Genomic DNA, 22,674 nt, shown 5'->3' with positions numbered 1-22,674 from the left:
CCCGCCCCCTGCCCTCTGCATCTTCCAATGAGGAACCGCAACCGGGTGAGCGCGCGTTTCCACGCGGGAGGGGCTGTGGGGCTGCGGATCCGGCATTCCCGGGTCCTAGCCTCGCGATTGCGGCTCCCTGGGGTGCTGCCGCGCGGGAAAACCATGGGCGACTCTGTGGGAGAGCGCGCTCGCCTCCGGTGCTACCCCAAGCTCCCAGTGTGGGTCGTGGAGGATCACCAGGAGGTGAGCGGGCGGCTGCTGAATTCCGGGGCAGAATCGCGGGAGGGCCCAGGAAGCCGCGGAGCCTCGGTATCGAAGGCCAGAGATAAGCAGAATTTGTTACCCGCGCGAGTTCCATTGCTGTGGGGGAAAACGCCGAAACGACTAACTTGGGAGAATGGGCGCTGACGTTTGTGATTCGCTTACTATACGTCGGGCAGCTCATTTAACCTTCACGGTTTGCCCAGAATCCCACACCAACAGCCGGTGGCGTCGGGATTCGAACTTGTGCCTTCTCGCTGCAGAGCCCCGTGTCCTTAACCTGCGGGTTAACGCAGGCTTCCAGCTTTCCCCGGCGTCTCCATCACAGCACGGCTGTGTGTAGGTGGGAAGCTTTTTATAAAGGATGTGGGCCGCCATCAGTGACACAGGGACCATCATCTTAGCACTCTTGGGGCTGCTGGTATTCTTCTGTGCTTAGTGTATACGTAAATCTTTTTAGACTGAGCCCGGCTTTTATAACCACGAAAGATACTTCCCATTTTATGGCAGTGCTTCTTTGGCGTCGCTAAAACGGTTCCTTAGTCTGTTCTGGAAGGGAGGCCCATGGATTCGAGACTTTTTTTTTTTTTTTTTTTTTTAACGAATCGGCCTTGGAAGATCTCTGGATGGGAAAGGGGAAGAGGATGATTCCAGATTTGTGGATGGCGAAAGGAAGTTGAGTTCCCAGGAGGTAGAGATAGTGTGTATGGGCCTGAGAAAAAGCACAAGGGCGGGTTAAGCTGTGCTTTCAGATTCAGTATTAAACCTAGAAGTACAGAGACTTTAACAGGACAGGAGCCTTAGAGACCACCTAGCCTGGCTCCACCATCCTAAGGTGTGGAAAAGGCCAGGAGAACCAAGGTAGCTTGAACACATCCTTATGCCAGAATGTGTATTAACCACCAGTTACTTCCTGAGGGCCAGCCCTTGTCTGTTGACACACATTATCTTCTGAGTTTGTGATGGGGCAAGATGGCAGCAAAGAGATGCCCACTAAAGCCTTCGGAGATGGGAGCTGGAACTTTTGAGGAAAAAATAAAGCATGGGAACGCTATCTAAACCTACCTACAGTGAACAAATTTTATGTTTTTCTACTTCTTAGCAACCTGGTGTGCTTCAAGTTACGTGTGTTTATGTTAAGCATTGCTTTTCAGGCCGCAGTTGAGCATATGCTCATGATTTCAATGCTAATTCTGAATGTGTGCATGTGTTTTTTTTTACAGGTCCTGCCTTACATATACCGGGCCATTGGCTCAAAGCATCTTCCTGCCAGTAACATAAGTTTTGTGCATTTTGATTCACATCCAGACCTCCTCATTCCTGTAAATATGCCAGCTGACACTGTGTTTGACAAGGAAACACTTTTCGGGTAATATGTGGTTTTTGTTAATGATTGTTTTTTAAGATTTTATTTATTTATTTGACAGAGAGAGATCATAAGTAGGCAGAGAGGCAGGCAGAGAGAGAGAGAGGAGGAAGCAGGCTCCTTGCGGAGCGGAGAGCCCAATGCAGGGCTCGATCCCAGGATCCTGAGATCATGACCTGAGCCAAAGGCAGAGGCTTAACCGACTGAGCCACCCAGGTGCCCCAATGATTTTTTTTTTTTTTTTTTTTTTTAAGTAAACTCTGCCCCCAGTGGAGGGCTTAAACTCAAGACCCTGAGACCAAGAGTCACATGCTCCACCAAGTGAGCCAGCCAGGCATCCCTCTTTATGATCTTTTATGTGTTTGAAATACAATTGGCAATACATGATAAACAAAGGAAACAGACTTTGTAGAGCTCTTGAGTTTTGTTTTTGTTTTGTTTGCCTTTTTTATTTTATTTAGAGCAAATGTTGACAGACTTTTTCTTAAAGAGCCAGATAGTAAATATTTTAAAGTTGCACACCATATGGTCTCTGTTGCAACTACTTATCTCTGCCTTCATAGTAAGAAAGCAACCTTGGAATTGTGTAACTAATGGCGGTGGCTATATTCCAGTAAAACTCTGTTTACAAAAACAAGTGTCCTAGCCAATGTTTGCCAGCCTCTGCTTTAGAATATAGAATTTTGGAAGTGGAAGAGACTTTAGAAGTTACCTAAGCCATTTCTCTCTTCCTCTCCCCTTTAGAAGTCTGGATACTAAGGCGCAACAAAATGTATTTTAAACACGTTGTTCAATGGTTGTATAGGCAACACATCTTTAATTTGTATATCCTTCCTTCCAGTATTGAGTCCTTCCAGTATTGAGTCCTTCCAGCCTCTCACTTTGTACTACTTTCTGCTTGAAAGGTCATATGTAATATATTTTTAAATAAAGACTTACTAGAGTCTCTTCTGTAATAAAGTTCTCTGAAATTCTGCTGCTGTCTCATTATGTATGTGTTAGAATGTAGCCTAGTCATTCAATATAAAAAGTTATGTACATAACAGTAATTTTTCTTTAAAATATAAAATTAAAAGATAGATGCTTTCATGAATTAACTTTAGCCTACTACGTTTTTTTCAGTTGGCTTTTTCCAGAACCCCATTTTAAAGCAGTAATTTCTAAAGAAATATGGTAGCTCTACCATTGTTGTTATTCTCTTTGCTATTTAGAGGTTTTATATTTTAGAAATTGAAAAGAATTATAAAACAAGAATGGAGGCTGTACAGTTCTAGCCATAGAATAATAATTCTTAAACTTTTTAGTCTGAGAATTCCTGTTCACCCTTAAAATTATTGAGTTTTTTTCTAAGTGTGGGTTATATCTATTCACATTTACTGTATTTGAAATTAAAACTGAGAAATATTTAAAATATAAATTCAATTCAAAATAGTAGACTTTAATATGTTAGCATAAAATGATATTTTTATGAAAAATATCTTTTCTAAAGCAAAAAATTAAGTGAGAAGAGTAACAGTGTTTAAGTTTCTGCACATCTCTTTAATATTTGTCTTTATAGGGGACAGCTAGATTCTCCTATCTGCTTCCACATTAAGTCTATTGCCATATGTTGTTTTGGTGGAAGTAAACAAAAAAAATTTTAGGAAGAGTATTTTCATAGCCTTTTCAGATAATTATGAATATTCAATAGCATACAAAAACTTGACACCTAGTGGTTTTTTAAAGCTTAGTTTGAATGTAGAATCCAACAATTCAGATTCAATTCTGAATAATCATTGTATTTTGATCAGTCTTTCTTTGAAGAAAAATGGTGTTAAACTTTCAATTGAATCACAAGTGCTTTTCCTTGAGACAACCTACGTACTTCAAAGTGTAGCAGAAGTACTTTCTGTGCATTTCTCATTTTGCCACCCAGAATATTTTAAATGTATGCTAAGGATCAAGGTTTAATAAAATTATGAAGGACCTTTTTACATGAAACTGGCTTTCGGAGGGGGTAGTGATGCTTGATAGTGAAGAATACAGTGACTACTAGGAGAGTTGGTGCCGTCGCCTTGACTAATCTTAGGACAGCAACCCACCATTGCCTTGCACCATCCATGCGAATGTCAATACAATGAAAAGGGGAAATGATGCCTTAATGCCATCAGGAGAATTGTTAAACTCTTGTTCTGGGTGAAATTACATTTGGGAAAAGCCACTCACTACTAGTTTCCATGTTTTCTATTTCTTTTTCAGAGAATTAAGTATTGAGAATTGGATTATGCCTGCAGTTTATGCTGGCCATTTTTCTCATGTGCTATGGCTTCATCCCACATGGGCTCAGCAAATAAAAGAGGGCAAACATCACTTTTTAGTAGGCAGAGACACTTCTACCACAACAATCAGGTAATTTCCTCGTATTATAAGAGGGAATGAGTGCTTCTTTTATCTTATTTTGGATCCCCATGATAACTCCTAAGTAGTCTACATACAGATGGGCTCAGATTAACCCTCAGCTCTTTTGAAGAGTTCTCCAAACACCAGGAGCGAGTTTTATGTCTCTTAACCTTCTTCACACACCATTTATGTTTCGTTACTGGTCATGTTGGTTTTGAGTAATACCTTCATCTTCTGGAATTCTGGATCCATTGATGACTAATTCCATTAAATCATTGCAGTACCTTATAGATTATATAGCTAATGATGCATTTTACCATTTCCTTACAATATAATTATTGTCTGCTGAGTTTAACAATTAGCAGTGGAAAAGCAAAATTACCTCATTTTGAGTTTTTTTTTTGTGAATCCAATGACTAAAAAGTAGATTTGGTGTTTTTATTTTAATAATATGATTAGCTTTAGATTAATTAATCTAAATTAAGTTACAGCATTTTTGACTTGAGTTACATGTGCAGCTGTTTTTGTTATATAAGCTCTTTAACCGATGTTTTATGGATATTGCAATACTGTAATTATCTTTAGAAATATCATCACATTCTTGACTTTCTCCATTCTTTTGTGATGGGATGAATGTTTAAAGCACTTAAACCATAACTTTTTCAAAGGTGAAGGGGTGTGGAATAAAATGGTAATACACTGGAAATGAAATAGTCTTTCTCATTGAAAGTGATACTTTCTTTTTTTTTTTTTTAAACATATAACGTATTATTTGCCCTAGGGGTACAGGTCTGTGAATTACACATTTCATAGCACTCACCGTAGCACATAACCTCCCCGATGTCCATAACCCAGCCACCCTATCCCTACCCCACCACCCTCCAGCAACCCTCAGTTTGTTTCCTGAAATTAAGAGTCTTTTATGGTTTGTCTCCCTCCCAATCCCCTCTTGTTTCATTTTTTCCTTCCCTACCCCCCGTGACCCCCGCCCTGCCTCTCAAACTCCTCATATCAGAGAGATTGACTTACTTCGCTTAGCATAATACCCTCCAGTTCCATCCATGTCATTGCAAATGGCAAGATTTGGGGGGGGGGGGCGGGGCGGTGTTGATGGCTGCATATTATTCCACATCTTTATCTGTTCATCTGTTGATGGACATCTAGGTTCTTTTCCATAGTTTGGCTATTGTGGACATTGCCGCTATAAACATTCGGGTGCACGTGCCCCTTCAGATCCCTACATTTGTATCTTTAGGGTAAATACCCATTAGTGCAAGGGCTAGTATCCAAAATCTATAAAGAACTTATCAAACTCAACACCCAAAGAACAGATAATCCAATCAAAAATGTGCAGAAGACATGAACATACATTTCAGCAAATAAGATATCCAGATGGCCAACAGACACATGAAAAAGTGCTCAACATCACTTGGCATCAGGGAAATACAAATCAAAACCACAGTGAGATACCACCTCACACCAGTCAGAATGGCTAAAATTAACAAGTCAGGAAACGACAGATGTTGGTGAGGGGAAGCTTCCTACACTGTTGGGAATGCAAGCTGGTGCAGCCCCTCTGGAAAACAGCATGGAGGTTCCTCAAAAAGTTGAAAATAGAGCTACCCTACGACCCAGCAATCGCACTAGTGGGTATTTATTCTAAAGAAAGTGATACTTTTTATTTCTGATTTATCCTTAATGATACAGTTAACTTTTATTGTATGTTCTTATCAGTTGCACAATTAACTTTGTTGTGAAACCATGAAAATTATATTTATTGAGGATATTACACTAAATAAATAAATAGGACTCCACGTAGAATAAGTATTATATAATACTGGTATACATGAGAGAATGGTAGTGCTTTTATTGAGTACTTCAGTAAGTAGGCCCAACTTTATCTGTAACAGGTTTCAGCAAAATCAAATAATTTTGAGTAATCTGAAACAGACATTTGAAACTCAATGTATAATAACAATATTAGGAAAAATTTTATTATCTGGTGATTTTACCTAATCCTGCAAGTAAAAGTTTATGGAAGAGACACAGGTATGTAGTCTGAGATGCATGTGTTTATACAGATATGAACAAAGTGAAGAGTCCTTTATTAAGAATATGAATTTAGGTTGGGGGATACAGCCTTTATCATTCTTGGAATGGCACAATTTATAATAAGCCTGGATATTAGCTGTATTTTGCCATTAGTCTATTTGGAAACTTAATACCTTTTTAAATTTAAGCCTGAATAGCTACAGAAAGGTAAGGAGGAAATAAATATTAACCATTATTTTAGTTGGATAGAGCCTACCTCTGAAAGAAGCATTTAGTTTTGCTATTTATTCCAAGTACTTCCTAAGGCATAATATACTTGAAAAGCCAAGAACATAATGATACATTTAAAATCGGAATCTGTAACTTGTAAAAATACATTCTGCATGTGTATAAGATTTTTTTAAGTTGTTTTCCATATTAAAATATTATGGTTATACAGAGTTTGGCACAGCTTTGAAACACATCAGAGGGAGCTTTTGTTAAGAGAAATAATTTCCAGATGTCATTTTTCTCTTAAGTGATTATTTGGATGAAGTTACAGCTAGTATGAAAGTGATCCAGAACACTAGCTGAAAGAGGATCATTTATTTCTTTCTCTTATTAGAGTTTACCACACATAGTCCAGCGCCTATGTGGCAGTTTACAGGTTCAGAAACCCCAGTTCCTTTTATCTTTTTGCTTCATCTCTAGAGCGTTGCCTCTGTCCTCATAGTCCAAGGTTGGCTTGCCACTTGCAGGTTCATGCACCAGGCAGCCCATAGAGAGCAAGATAATGTATGCCTCTCTTCCACTCACAGCCTTAAGTCAGAACTTAGTCAAATAGCCACACCTGGCTGCAAGATAGGCTATGAAATACAGTCCTTATTTTGGGCAGTTGTGTGCCCAACTAAAAATCAGGGGAATGCTGTCTCTGCAGAAGAACAGGAATTAACGAAAGTAGAGAGAGTGCTTAGTTTTTGTTAAATATTTTCTTTGTTACATTTCTGCAGTGCTTTGGAAATGCTATATGAAATGTCAGCTAATTTGTCGGCTTGTCTTTAAAACAGTTTTTTCCTCTAATCCAGGGTTACAAGTACGGATCATTACTTCCTAAGTGATGGTCTTTATGTAACTGAAGACCAATTAGAGAACCAAAAACCTTTACAATTGGATGTAATTATGGTAAAACCTTATAAACTCTGTAACAATCAAGAAGAAAATGATGCAGTGTCTTCTGCTAAGAAGCCAAAGCTAGCACTGGAAGATGCAGAAAACACTGCCTCTACTAACTGTGACTCTTACTCAGAAGGACTGGAAAAGGACACATGGACACAGAGCAGGGGACAGACTTGCCTAGAGCAATCATGTTCATGTTCTTCTGAAAGTCAAGAATGTCAGACTACAGTCAGCACTGGGGAAATTCTGGAAATTTTGAAGAAAGGGGATGCATTTGTGTTAGATATTGACTTGGATTTTTTTTCAGTCAAGAATCCCTTCAAAGAAATGTTCACTCAGGTAAATGTATTTTTAAAATGTAGATCTTGAGAATTGTATGACATTTTTCTAAATCAGAGATCCACAAACTTCCTGCAAACAACCAGGTATTAATTAAGATAGATTGGGGGTCCCGTATGATTTCTGTCACACATTCTTCCTTGTTGTTAACCTTTTAAAATCATACGCACCCATTTTTTTAATTGAATTATGTATGTACCTTTCTCAACTCAAGGGCCCTACGAAAACAGGTTGTAGATTGTGGGTTGTTGATCCCTGCTCTAGATAGCAGTTATTATTTTGTATTTATGAATTGGGGTAATATGTATGTGGATAGTTGGAAAAACTGAAATCTCATAGTACAAGAAAGCATATGCATTAAAGAATATCACTCTCTCAGGGGTGCCTGGGTGGCTCAGTGGGTTAAAACCTCTGCCTTCGGCTCAGGTCATGATCTCAGGGTCCTGGGATCGAGCCCCACATGGGGCTCTCTGCTCAGCAGGGAGCCTGCTTCCTTTCCTCTCTCTCTGCCTGCCTCTCTCCCTAGTTGTGATCTCTGTCTGTCAAAAAATAATAATAATAATGCTGCTTTGGGTTGTATAGGAAATTTGCTGAGAGAGTAGATCCTAAGAGTTCTCATCATGAGGAGAAAATTTTTTTAAAAAAAGAAAAAAAAAAAAGAATATCACTCTCTCATCCCATTCCCATTCCCTCAGTTTCTTACCTCAGAAAACAAACATCATGGCCAGTTTCTTGGTGTATCTTTCCAGAGATTCTACATACATAAAGTGCTGTGTGACAGATTTTTCACTGGACAATGAGGTCCCTGATTTTACACACGTACTATCTGTAGCTAATGATTCAGGCCTGCGATTCTTAGGGTACCTCAGCAGATCTTAAATGCAGAAAGCCAGACAATTTAGCATGCACAGATCTGAGATGAAACATTTAAGAAACCAATAAATTCATGCTCCAAGTGAGCATTCCTTAGTGCATTTTATGGCACAGTAACTGCTTACTTTAACATTTGGAAGGTTGTTCAAGTCTATTCTTTTTGGGATTCAAACTGACTATTTTTTCTACCTAAAATTGTTTGATTATAATGATGGTGTTGTACTTAACGATCCTAATTCACATATGTATTGGAAGCCATTGTGATTTATCAAAGAGCTCTAAATAGGTATTGATTAAAAAATAGGTAAGATTTGAAGATTTAGTATAATCTGAAACAAGACTGGGGGACCTAGAGTACTCTCCCAACCTGCAAATAAGGGAGAAAAAATGCAGTTTCTTTCAGCTCTTGTACATGGAGCCAGGGGTTATAGCCATAAATTCTTAGAATCATGGAAATGACCTTAGAACTATTTAGAAAACTTGAAGAATAGGCATATCTGAAAGTTGAAGAAACTGACTTTAGAAATTTATTTTACAAATATACTCAAATTTTTTGTTTGTTTTGGTTTTTTTTAATTTAATTTAATTTAATTTTCAGTGTTCCAAAATTCATTGTTTATGCACCACACCCAATGCTCCATGCAGTACATGCCTTCCATAATACCCACCACCAGGCTCACCCAACTTCCCACCCCCCACCTTCCAAAACCCTCAGTTTGTTTCTCGGAGTCCACAGTCTCTCATGGTTCATCTCCCCCTCTGATTTCCCCCAACTCACTTCTCTTCTCCACCTCCCAATGTCTTCCATGTTATTCCTTATGCTCCACAAGTAAGTAAAACCATGATAATTGACTCTCTCTGCTTGACTTATTTCAATCAAATATTTTTAATGAAGATTTCTACAAAGTTATACAAGGAACTTAATGGCAGTTACTCCTTTTCCAGTGCTATCAGGAAACCTGGGAAGTGGAGGTTTTTATATCCTTTTTTTTTAAAGGGCATGTGCAAAAGTCCAGAGTGAGTTAAGTTCTATTTGTTACTTCTTTTTTTTTTCTTTTAAAGATTTTATTTATTTATTTGACAGACAGAGATCACAAGTAGGCATAGAGGCAGGCAGAGAGAGAGGAAGGGAAGCAGGCTCCCTGCCAAGCAGAGAGCCCAATGCGGGGCTCGATCCCAGGACCCTGGGATCATGACCTGAGCTGAAGGCAGAGGCTTTAACCCACTGAGCCACCCAGGCGCCCCTCTATTTGTTACTTCTACTGCTTATTAGCTGTTTGATCTTGGGAAAGTTACCTAACCTTTCTGGCCCACAGTTTCTTCAAGTTTAAAATCAAAATAATGACATGGAAGTTACAGGATTATTATGATGAGAGTAGTGGCACAACATTGTGCTTAATGAACTTCAGCTCTTGCATATAAACTCTTCCCAACAGTACTCCTAAAAGGGATTATTGGGACCAGATATATCCACCTATAATGGGGCTATTTAGTGTGCTAAATGACGGGGGGAGACAGTCTTTGGAAAGTCTGTGCTTAGAAGGCATCATTCTTCCATTGTGTCTGCCCCTAGTATTCCCTTTGAACTTCCGAGTTCTCTTCTGTGGCTAGGGAAAGGACTGCAAAGTGAACATGGAGAGTTTTTGTTGTTGTTATTTTTAAGACATGTATATTTCCTATACATAGTTAAAATCTGTTTAGATCCTAGGATATATCCATTTAGAATGTAGAATATTATTAGAAATTTTTCATATCAAGGTATTAGGGTAACTCTATCCTGACAAAAACATAGCTAATTTTCATACATTCTTGTCAGGATAGAGTTACCCTAAAGCAATGACAGTGTTTACAGTAACATCTGAGTTATACATTTTCCCTGATTTTCACAAAATGATCTTTCAAGAATTAGCTAAGATATTCTCCTTATATCATAGCCATTTTTTACTTAAAGCATATCATTGAAAAAAAATTTTTTTCCTAGTATATGGATTTTTGTTTTGTTTTCCAGGAAGAGTACAAAATCTTACAAGAGTTGTACCAGTTTAAAAAACCTGGTACCAACCTGACAGAGGTATCCTTCATTTGTTTCTTTTGGATTTTGTCTATTTATTGCATATCTAATAATATCTTATAAGTCATTAGAGTACTCTCGAACTTCTAACCAAAATCTTTGTGTGTTTATTGGAGAAACCCATGGTTAGTACTGACAAGTCATGATTTTAACTAATTAAATTGATATTTTCATTACAATGGGATTTCACTTATTTTTTCAAAAAATAATTATAATCTTGGCTTTTCGATGTGTTTAAAGGAAGATTTGGTAGATTGTGTTGATACTCGAATTCATCAGTTAGAAGATTTAGAAGCTGCTTTTGCTGATTTGTGTGATGGTGATGATGAAGAAACTGTACAGAAATGGGCTTCAAACCCCGGGTAAGACCTTGAAACATTTTTTTCCCCAACTCTATTTTAGTCCTAGATATGTTGTCAAATTTGCTAGATAAATTACTTTTAAAAAATCACTATTAAGTACCAACAGAAATTTACTAGCAATGGCTAGCCTTTGCTGATGTGTTCTATGTGCCCAATTCTAAGATTTTTCCTTGCATTTATCTCATTTATTCCCTACAACAATCTGATGACTTCATTGTTAGTATGTTCATTTTATACATGAGGAAACTAGGGTACAGAGGTTTAAGTTGCCCAAAATCACATAATAAGTGGGTATGTGCTTAATCATTGTGCAGTGGCTTCCCCTATGATATATAATATGTGGTTCTGGGTCTTAGGGAAGATTAAAAATTGGTACGACAGCCCCCATTCTAAGTAGAATAAGAAAAAAAATTAACCTATCAATACAATAATTACAATTACAGTGAAAGTAAATGACTAGAAAGGTAAATTGCAGTGTGAAAACTTGCCTCCTTTTAAGGATAGCCTAACTATAAGTAGAAGCTTAAGCTGCCCATTACATGAGGGAGCAGGATTTGAAAGCTGGATTCTTCATGAGGTCCTCTATTGGGCCTATTGTCTCAGCATTAACATTACCTTGAAGACATGGAGAGAAAAGTTCTTTTGGCATGATCATCTGTCATTTTACAGGGTAGGGTAAAGAGTGCCTTTAGTATTAAAGCAAGTATGAAAGGATGTTGGCATAAATAGTATAGTTACTTTTCCCTAAACTAATTCTATTTTTTTCTAGTGCAGTATAGTTGACATACTATATTATAGTAGTCTCAAGTGTACAACATAATGAATTGATAATTCTGTATATTACACAGTGCTCACCACAGTAAGTGTAGTTACCATCTGTCACTATACAATGTTTTTAGAATATTGACTACATTCCCTATGCTGTAGTTTTTATCCCTGTAACTTATTTATTTTATGGCTTGAAGTTTACATCTCTTAATCCCATTCACCTATTTCACCTATCACCCCACCCCTTCTGGCAGCCACCAGTTCTTTGTAGTTATGGCCTGTTTCTGGGTTTTTTTGTTCTTCTTTTTAGACTTTTCTTTGTTCTGCTTTTTAGACTCCATATAAAGTGAAATCATGTGGTAGTTATCTGACTTATTTCATTTAGTATAATAATCCCTAGGTCTATCCATGTTGTCATGAATGCCAAAATTGCATTCTTTTTTATAGCTGGGTAATATTCCATTGTATATATACACATCTTTATCCATTCATCTGTCAATGGACACTTGGGTTGCTTCCGTATCTTGACTATTGTAAATAATGCTGTAGTAAAGATAGGAGTGCATATGTCTTTTCAAATTAGTGTTTTTGTTTTCTTTGGGTAAATACCCAGAAGCGAAATTACTGGAACATATGGTATTTCTGTTTTCAATTTTTTTGAGGAACTTCCTTACTATTTTCCCAATGGCTTCACCTGTTTACATTTTTACCAACAGGACACAAAAGCTCCCTTTTCTCCAATCTTCATCAACACTTGTTATTTCTTGTTCTTTGATTCTAGCCATTCTGACCAGTGTGAGGTCATTTCTCACTGTGGTTTGGGTTTCCATTTCCATGATAATTCGTGATGTTAAGTCTCTGAAATAATTCTTTAAATCATATGAACTCAAAAGGCCAGGAAACTAAAATAGGACCATCAGACCCAAACTTTTTTGTCCTCATGAGCATAGGAATCCAGAAGTAGCTTATTTTCAAATTGATCTTCCACAAACTGAGATTATTCTCCACAGGTAAATATAAGAAATCACTTATAAGATAGCAACATAAATTAGAGTTAGAATCATAGTGCTTTGAGCCACTAAGCCACTAAGTCTTATTATGTTATAGTTATTTAAAATAATTCATCAGATATATAGAAGAATACAGAAGAAACTAGAATAGAGGTTGCCTCTGGGTAGAGAAATTCTGTGGCTGAAAGATGAAGTGATAAGAGAGAAACATCTTTTACTATGTGTGTGTTACCTATTCAGAATATTCAATGTAATTTTTGTTTAAAAATAAAATATTGAGAAACATCCCTGAAATAGAAATATCATAAATAGAAATAGAAATAGAAATATCATAAAACTTCATTATCACTAAGGAAAACCATGGTATTATATTTATCATATCAGTAAATATTGACCAGGCATTTTAACAATCAGTTCACACTTTCCCTCTTTAGCATAGAGTGCTAATTCGAAAAATGATTCCCTCCTTTTTGAAATTATGATGGAAGAGGGAGATGTAGAAATAACTCACAGGATATGAGTCTTTCTAGAAATATTGAAAAGTGCCTATTATTTTGTGATGTTTCAAGCCAAGTTTAAAGCTTAAAACAGCATGAAAACCTTGGAGTCCTAAATGTAGCCCATAGATGGAGCCGTTTTTCACTGAACCCACTGTGCCTGGTGAGCATGCCCAGTTAACTCTTCATCACCTGCAGGGAGTTCTCTCACATTGGAGAAACAATGAGGCTACAACAGAAGCGAGTCCAGACTGTTGCTGGAATTGGGGGGAAAAAATAGCACAAAGGAAAAGTAGGTGAGACAAGCAAGAAAAGTCTCCCCAAACTTACCATGCCCCTGAAGGGCCAGATCCTCAGCGTGAAGGAGTCCTCACTATTAAGAAGTAGAGGAGGTAGGTGATTAGGGTCCAGAAGCCCAGAAAGTGTTTCTAATAAAAAGAAAAAATAGCAGGATGAGTTGATAGATAGGCCTCCATGCCTCCCTTTTTCTTTCTTTTTTCCAACCCCCCCCCCCCCCGCCGCCAGATGAGTAGATATTGGTGAGGGAGGCAGAATACTAGAACCATTAATTAACCATGGCTTCCAAAGAGGTCCACCTAAATTAAATCATTTAAAGGCATTATTGTTAGTGTACCAAATGGTATAGAACTTTTCCAGTTTAATTGTGTATGTCAATAAATATATTCTTAAATTTTTTTAACTTTTGAGAAACTCTTTTCATCACCATGTACTAAAGGCACTTAGTTTTCTTGCTGATGAAAATAATTTTTAGGGCGCCTGGGTGGCTCAGTGGTTTAAGCCTCTGCCTTCGGCTCAGGTCATGATCTCAGGGTCCTGGAATCGAGTCCTGTGTCGGGCTCCCTGCTCAGCAGGGAGCCTGCTTCCCCCTCTCTCTCTGCCTACTTGTGATTTCTCTCTGTGTGTCAAATAAATAAATAAAATCTTTAAAAAAATTAAAATTTGAAAAAAAGAAAAGAATTTTTAAAGTCAGAGTGGAGCTTCCATTTTTTAAGAAGAAGAAAATTTCAGTTTCTTGAATGCTAATTTTCAGCCTTTAACACAATCTGTAATCTTGTAGGTAAGAAAAAACAGGGAACATTTATTTCTTAGTATTTTAAGCTGATATTTAAATATCTTTATCTTTCATTTTTCTCAAACATCATGTGACACATTCTTAAAGGTAAATTTTAAGTGTAATAGATCATTTGCTTTTATAATTTTAGCTGAGGTGGTATGATGTTTAATTGAAGGGTGACTTTTTTCCAGAATGGAATCACTAATTCCACTTGTACAGAGTTTGAAAAAACGGATGGAAGTACCAGACTATGAAATGGTAAATACTTTATATTAAAGTATAAAATTAACCCTTGAGAAAGGCATTTTTCTGAGTAGAAAAAGTAATTTTTGTTAAAGTGTTTTTCTTTTATTTGTGTTCCAGGAAAGTGTAAATGAATTATTTTATTTAAATGAGAAGAAATGAAAAAGTACATAACTTTTTAGAAGTCAGAATACTGGAAAAGTTTTCCAGAATAAAATAAGTTTTTCCCAATTTTATGTAAGAAGCAAAAATGCTGTGTATTTTTTAATTTTGTTTATGGTCAGATTTCTCCTTGTCAGAGAAAAGAAATATATAATTTTTAAAGTTGTCCCTTGGGGCACCTGGTGGCTCAGTGGGTTAAGCCTCTGCCTTCAGCTCAGGTCATGATCTCAGGGTCCTGGGATCGAGCCCCGCATCGGGTTCTCTGCTCCGCGGGGAGCCTGCTTCCCCCCTCCTCTCTCTCTCTGCCTGCCTCTCTGCCTACTTGTGATCTCTGTCTGTCAAATAAATAAATAAAATATTTAACAAAAATTAAAAAAATAATAAAGTTGTCCATTATTTATTAATTCATTTTCATACTACCTTCCTCCTCCTATCTTTCCTCTCTCTGAGAACTTTCCTGATTGTCAAATCCAAGAGAAAGACAAGGTATTCTAACAAGTGCATCTCAACTCTATCAGCTCTATCATTGACTTTGTTTGCCAACAGTGATCTGAAAACTGTGGTAAAAGTGGATACCATCAATGATAATTGCTTTTATTTTTATATCATTTCACAGTCTTTGAAGCATAAATTTTCCCATTTGAGGTACAAGTGTCTTTTCTCAGATTTTGTACCAAAACTGAGACCTACAAGTTGTCTTTTACTCGTAATGCTTCTTTGACTTTAATAAATCATGTTTTTGCTCTAGTGTTTTCTTTAATTGTGGAATACAAGCAAACCACCTTATTTGAACTGAAGTTTATGTACTAATTTAATGCCAACTTTATAAGAATAAAAAAGTACTAACAAAAGAATATTTTGGTTAAATTGGAGCTAGTCCAAAACCCACTTTTTTTTTAACAGCAATTTTTAAGAATGATAGAGTTAGAAGATACTTAGGGTTTTAAAAATGTTTTGAGCTTGCATGACATTGTTGGATGTGTCTTCATGCAGATCTGTAAATGTTACATTTTGTAATTATGAATTACCTACCTTATGAATTACCTACCACTGGATTTTCCCAGTGGTAGGGAGTTTTTGGACACTAGTGAAAGAAGGAAGGGATGGAATGGGCTTAATTGCAGAGTATAGAATCAGATATCATGTGCCTATAGCTGTAGGATTAGACAACTGTTTTGATCCTTTTAGTAGAAAAGAACATGCACAGTCTGTCATTTTCCTACATTGATTGTTCCTAGTTAAATTTTTGATGTATATCCAGAGCCAATAGCAATAAAATACCAATAAAATAGCAGATTAAATTGTTTTTTATTTCCCAATCTTTACACTTATATACACTAGGCAAAACAGTGACATATTGAGTTCTGTTTTTCAAAACTTCAAAACAGAGGATGTAAAATGTTAGCCCATGAGCCACTTCTAACTTTCAGGCATAGTTTAGTGCTAAGACTGGAGCACCAGTCATTTTATGTAAAACACATCTAGAGATGTCAGTGGTAATGTGTTGGTACACATAAAGGATACATAAGAAACTAGTAACAGGAGAAAGACTTTCCCTTATATCCTCTTGAAGTTTGAACATAGTACTAGATTAGATGCATGTATCTTAAAAAAAATAATATGTTGAAGGAAAAGGTAAGATGAGAATATACACAGTTTTCTATCAGCTTTTAGATTCTGGGTGAAATGGATGATTTGCTAGAAGATATGAATTATCAAAATAGACTCAAGTAAAGACAGAAACTGAATTCATAATTACAAAAAAAAAATAATTAAAAGAATTATTCCTATATGGGGCGCCTGGGTGGCTCAGTGGGTTAAAGCCTCTGCCTTCGGCTCAGGTCATGATCCCAGGGTCCTGGGATCGAGCCCCGCATCGGGCTCTCTGCTCGGCAGGGAGCCTGCTTCCTCCCTTCTCTCTCTCTGCCCACCTCTCTGCCTACTTGTGATCTGTCTGTCAAATAAATAAATAAAATCTTTAAAAAAAAAAAAAAAAAAAAAAAAAAAAAAGAATTATTCCTATATAAAGGACATCAGGCCCAAACAGAAGTTGCAGGCAAGTTCTTCTAAAACTTTAGAGAATAGAGAACCTCTATAGCACAGAAACTGTTAAGGAAAAAACAAGCCCAGTCCACAACAATATTAAAACATCTGTCAGCAAGGACATTAATAGTTAAAAAATCTTCTAAAAACAATAAAGCTTATGGTATAATTTTTAATTTTCTTATTTTCAGGTTCACCAGGCTGGTCTAACCTGTGATTACTCCGAACTTCCTCACCATATCAGCACAGAACAAGAAATTGAATATCTTATTCAGTCTGTATATGATTTATTGAAAAATTTACCAAAACCTACTCTTGTGACAATTGCAAGGTAAGTGTGGTAGCCTGAATAATAAAGATATCCACATCCTAATCTTCAGAACCTGTGTATACGTTATCTTATATAGGAAAAGAGACTTTGCAGATTAATTAACTCAAGGATCTTGAAATGAGATTACCCTGGATTATCCAGTGGACCAGTGCACTCACAGTGGTCCTTATAAAGGAGGACAAGAGGGTCAGAATCAGAGAAATTGAAAGATGCCAGACTGCTGGCTTTGAAGGTGGAGGATGGGGCCACAAGCTGAGGAATGCAAGTGGCCTCTAGAAGCTGGAAAGACAGGGAAACAGATTCTTCCCTAGAACCTAGAGAAGAATGCAGTATCTTTATTTGAGGACTTCTGATTTCCGACAAAACTGTAATAACTTTGTATTGCTTTAAGCCACTGAGTTTGTGGTAATTTGTTATAGCAGCCGTAAGAAATTAATACAGTCTCTATAGATGAATCGTCAGATGTTGTATTTTCTCTTTCCTCTTAGTGATGGTTGGCAAATGACATACAGTTCTTATTATCTTGTCTTTGAAGTTGGTGATACTATTCAGATGAACACAAGAATTCCCATTTGTGTGTCTTCAAAAGAATATTTAGCTGCTGCCGTGTTTCAAATTTGAAAATAATGTGCTGAAAGTTACCACAATTTAATAAAACTTTTCTGTGTTAATCTTTTGGCTGGTGTTATATGAAACTTTGAGTTTAATACTTTAATATTTTTATTATAATGTCCTTTTACATCCTAAAATGAAATTCATAGATAATCTAACCTATATACATGCATACTTTAAGTATATAGAAATATTATATAATATTAATATTATAAATAATATATAATATATATTATAATATATATAATAGATATAAAATAATATATAGATAATATAATTGCCTTAGTTCATTCAGGCTGCAATAACAGAATACCATAGACCACATGGCTTATAAACAACAGAAATTCATTTCTCACAGTGCTGGAGGCTGGGTAGTCCAAGATGCAGTCACCAGCAGATTCAGTGTGGTGAAGACCTGCTTCCTGGGTTACAGATAGCCGTCTTCTCCCTGTAACCTCACATGGGAGAAGGCGTGAAGGAGCTTTTTCTCCCTCTGGCATCTCTTTCCTAATGGCGTTTTAATCTCATTCGTGAGGACTCCACCCTCATGACTTAATCACCTCCAAATATGATCACACTGGAGATTAGATTCAACATAAGGATTTTGGAGGGACACAAACATTCAGTATATAGCAATAACCTCCCTGTACACATAATTTAAATATATATAATATTAATTATATATGTATGCACACACACAAATCATTGTAACATAAGAGAAATGAAAGTATCTGATAAAGTAATACGTATTAAAATGCCACACGAGGGGTGCCTGGGTGGCTCAGTCAGTCAAGTGTCTATGTGTCTGCCTGTGGCTCAGCTGGTGATCTCAGGGTCCTTGGATCCAGCCCCCTGTTGGGCTTCCTCCTCAGTGGAGAATCTGCCTCTCCCTCTTCCTCTACTCCTCCCTCTCACTTATGTGCATGTGTGTGTGTTCTTTCTCTCAAATAATAAATAAAATCTCTAAAAAAAATTTTTAAAGCCACATAAAACTAGCATCTTTACAGAGTCACTAAATGTAAAGTTACAAGTGCAGACAGACACTCGTGTATTGTATTGGCCAAATAACATGAACAGCACCGTCACAGTGACACGGTTTTTCTAGTCCTAACAACCTCTTGGTAAGGTTCTGAACTTAAAGTCCAGACTTCTCTCCATGTACAGCACAGTTGCAGTCCTGGGAAATTTAGCTCATATTTAATCCATTTCCAAAAATACTTTGTTCATCTGTAGGAGAGTATTAAATTCTAGGCTCAAAAAATTAAAAACAGGTTTTTTTACTTATATGAGTGTTCTGTGGACTTTGGAAACTATATAGGACACAGGATAAGTATTTACATTCATATTGCAGGACTGTCCTGTGTATTGTAAGCATTCTAGCAACCCTGCCCTCTTGCCTTGGCCCCTTAATTATCATTGTGACAATCAAAAATGTACCTACAGATGTCCAAAACTCCCTCTTGGGGGTAGCTCCCCTCAAGAACTATTCTAATACTGTTTTAAAGAAGCCAGAAATCTTTTTGAAAGCATCGAAGGACTCCTTATTTATTAAGGCTATAAATTAAACTTTTATCCATATGTATATATTAGACAGTATTTAAGAATTTAAAATTTTTCTGTTTCATTTATTGTGTGTTATTTGCATCAAGTCTCAAAAATAACCTGATCACCAGAGAATGGAATGAGTTCATCAGAAGTCTTACAGATTATGTCTTTAGATCTAAAATACTTGTGACAAGGACTAAGCTAGATAACTAAATCCATTTCCTTCTATAAAGATTTCCAATCCCACATCTAAATGGCCTTCTTCACCCCAGTCCAGAACCAGGAGACAGTGATGAAATCATTTTAGATCTTAATCTGGCTGTAATTGTCAGTGGCATTCTAACTGCTTAGGAACTGAAGTTATAGTTGCTGATTCTGACTCCCCAAAATACAGGTTCCTGCCCTATCCCACTTTGTTCTTTTCTCTTTAATACCACCTGGGAAACTAATCCCAATACCAGCACATCTTCCTATTGCATTTTGGGTAATCCTATGTACTTGTATAGTTAACAAATCGTTTTTAGAAGCAGAAACGTTTTATCAGTTGGAAAGTCTCTACTCTTATCATTTCTAGCCCTACTGTGCCCATAATAAAAGAAGGAGAAAGATACCCAATCACAAAGATAAAAACCCCCAGTATTTCCAGTATCTCCCTTCCAGGGAAACAGCAATCTAGTGATTAAGCACTGAAGCTTTGAAGACATGCTATGTCATTTTGAATCCTATCACCAGCACTTACTAGCTAGGTGATCTCCGCAGGTTAATTTTCTCTGTTTCATATTCCTTTAAAGGAATCATAAATGTATGTATTTTGTAGAGTTGCTGAGAAGATTCAAGAACATAATGTAATGCACCTGGCATAAACATTTAGTAGCTTTTAACGGTTTTTTTTTCCCCAAAATTCAACATACTTTGATTTCTATTTTATATTGAAATCAACACATGCAGACTTTTCCTCACTACGCAGTATGATCTCCTCTCCTTTACATGTATTTTTCTCTTTCTTTCCCTTCTTGGTTCCAGGTCAAGTCTGGATGATTACTGTCCTTCTGAGCAAGTTGACACCATTCAAGAAAAAGTCCTCAATGTGCTACGCTCCCTCTATGGAGCTGTAGACATTCACCTGGTGTACTTAGAAGAATGTTCTCCATCTTGAAACAACAAAACACTAGGCTCCTATTACATCTTGATACATAAAAGGGTTTTCATTAACTTATTTGTAAATGAGTCTTCCAGAGAAGATGGAAATAAATGTATTTATATTAACTTTAAGTTAAAATCTTTCAGGTATTTTGAATCTCAAAACATCATCACTTGTCAAATGATGACAATTTTTTTTTACATCAAGTCTACCCCCTGCAACTGATTGTTGCTTATTCTTCTACTTTTCCATCATTGTCTTCTTCATTTTCTAAGGGTTGGGTTTTTTCCTCTTTTCCCCCTATGTCAGTCGGACTGTACGAAATTGATTCATTTATTCATTCAACTAACTGACATTTATTGAGCACTTAATGTGCCCAACATAATTGGGTATGGTAATGAACAGAATAGACAAGGTCCCCTGCCCTCTTAGGGGACAGCTGAGAAACAAATTACGGATTATGAGAAGTATTATGAAGGAAAGGACAACCATAAACACATCTTGGGCATGCTCTTAGTACTCAGGGTACCCTAGCTGTATAAGGAGGTAACATTCTCAAAAGCTACTACCAAAAAAATAAACTTGCCTGTCCATGAAAATCAGAAAATCTACCTTTCCAAGATTGTCAGCGTTGTGCCTCAGCTGTTGCTGCATACTGTCACATTGTTGGAGTGGAGGAGGTCTAGTTGGGTAAAGTCAACTAACAAAAATTTTCTTTGCTAATCAGAAAAGCCTTTTAGGGTTTTTGGTGCCTCCAGATGATTAGTATGGACGTTGATTATCATCATAATTCCTAAGTGCCACTTTATTGGCAGTCTGGGTTGATAATTTCTAATAATAATCTAGCTTTTAGTGTAAATAGAAAAAAGATAGATCCTTAATTCTGACCTGCCATAAATACCCAGAGACTTAACTGCCCTCTACCATTCTCTCCATCAGTAAGAGAGCCTACCTGAGTCCCTCTTAATCATGGAACTTTTTCATTTGCTTAATTTACCAAAGTCTTCCCTCTTCAGTATTCCTTATGTTCAGCAATCATTTTTACCTACCTGATTTTCTTTTTTTTTTTTTTTAAAGGTAGGGTGGCATTTGTTCGGGGTGGGGGGTGGAGACACCCATCCATTTCTCAATCCTAACACAGCAGTTGTTTTCATTTTTGCATGTAACTTTTGGGCCTTGACCACATGTGTACGTGTTGAGTTGCATGTAGCTGCAATTATAGTGTGTTACCTAACTTGTTGGCTTGTACCCAAGTTCCATTCCATTGCCACTCAGTAGATGGCACCAGATCCCATTTTTCCAATGATGCTGTTTTCCAGCAAATTTTTCTTGTCATCAAATTGATCTCCCAAGGCTGATAGCATGAATGCCTGTTTCTGTTGTGAGAAGCAAAGCAAAGTGATTCAGCTTTCCCTTCTGATAGAACATTATTTGCCAAAAAGTTTTCTCTGTAAAATCAGAATTGTAAAACAGTGCTATTTTTAAATTTAAAAAAATTATTAGAGTTCTATAAATGGATGTTACTTTTATGAGTAAAGTATTTTGTGTGCTAAAAGAAATAAAAAAGTGTGTTCTGAGGTTTTAAAGATTTAAAACCAAAGTAGCACTAATTTTATGTGGTCTCAGTGTGTTCATAATACTGATCTTATGATCTGCTTGAGTAGTCAGTTCCCATGAACTCGATGTGACTCATCATTGTTTTAACTCAGGTAGAATAAAAGGGCATCAGTTTCTTTTTTCAGAATATTCATTGTTTCATTCTGCTCTGTGATTCTCTTTGAATGAAATTCAGTTCCTATTTGTTAACTAGCACCAACTTGGCAAATTACATCACTGTGCATTTCTAAAAAGAAGATACTTAGTTTATCAAGACATCCTTCATTTGTGTTTTAAGTACCAATAAGGAATACCACTGTACAGGGTTTTGGATTATATACAAATATCACTGAAGCATGGGATTTTGAGCACTTTTTTTTTAAAACTGTGACTTAAATGTAAGCATTGACCGGAGCTTTGGTATTAACAAGTATATATTCCCCAGTATCAAAGAAGAAAATTCTTTTTTTTCCTTCAGAAATATTTTTTGTAGACCTCTAGCTTTGAGTGTTCTGGATCCTCAAGGAGCTCTCAGTCAAAGTTCTTCACTCTTTATAGGATATTCTCTCTAAATCTTTATTTTATTTTAGCAGTAGTGACCCTGGATTGCTGGCAATGTTTGCATCATGCTGCTAATGGTTTATAGTCAGTGGTGTGTTTCTCAGTGCAGGATTATCTCATTCACCATACTTCTGAAGGGAAAGCACTTGCATGAAACTGAAGGAGTTTTTGTTGGACATCTTTCAGAACTGCTTGGGATACCTGAGGATCCTTACTGGACTGTGCCTGGTCTTCCTGGTCA

The 22,674-nt window shown here is 36.8% G+C and overlaps 1 protein-coding gene across 1 annotated transcript; it reads left to right on the top strand.

The window, feature by feature from the left end:
• The first annotated feature begins 59 nt into the window (after positions 1–59).
• LOC308343786 (UPF0489 protein C5orf22) lies at positions 60–21,890 on the top strand. Its single transcript, XM_080804956.1, has 9 exons — positions 60–234; positions 1,476–1,621; positions 3,857–4,006; positions 7,114–7,543; positions 10,425–10,487; positions 10,728–10,849; positions 14,391–14,457; positions 16,839–16,978; positions 20,159–21,890. The coding sequence occupies exons 1-9, from the start codon at positions 154–156 to the stop codon at positions 20,289–20,291; spliced, it is 1,332 nt and encodes a 443-aa protein (XP_080661082.1). The 5' UTR covers positions 60–153; the 3' UTR covers positions 20,292–21,890.
• The last annotated feature ends 784 nt before the right edge of the window (positions 21,891–22,674 follow it).

This window comes from Martes martes, assembly GCF_963455335.1.
Source record: "Martes martes genome assembly, chromosome: 5".
Lineage (NCBI taxonomy): Eukaryota > Metazoa > Chordata > Mammalia > Carnivora > Mustelidae > Martes > Martes martes.
Note: the sequence above shows the minus strand (reverse complement) of the source record. Positions and strands in the feature narration are given on the sequence as shown.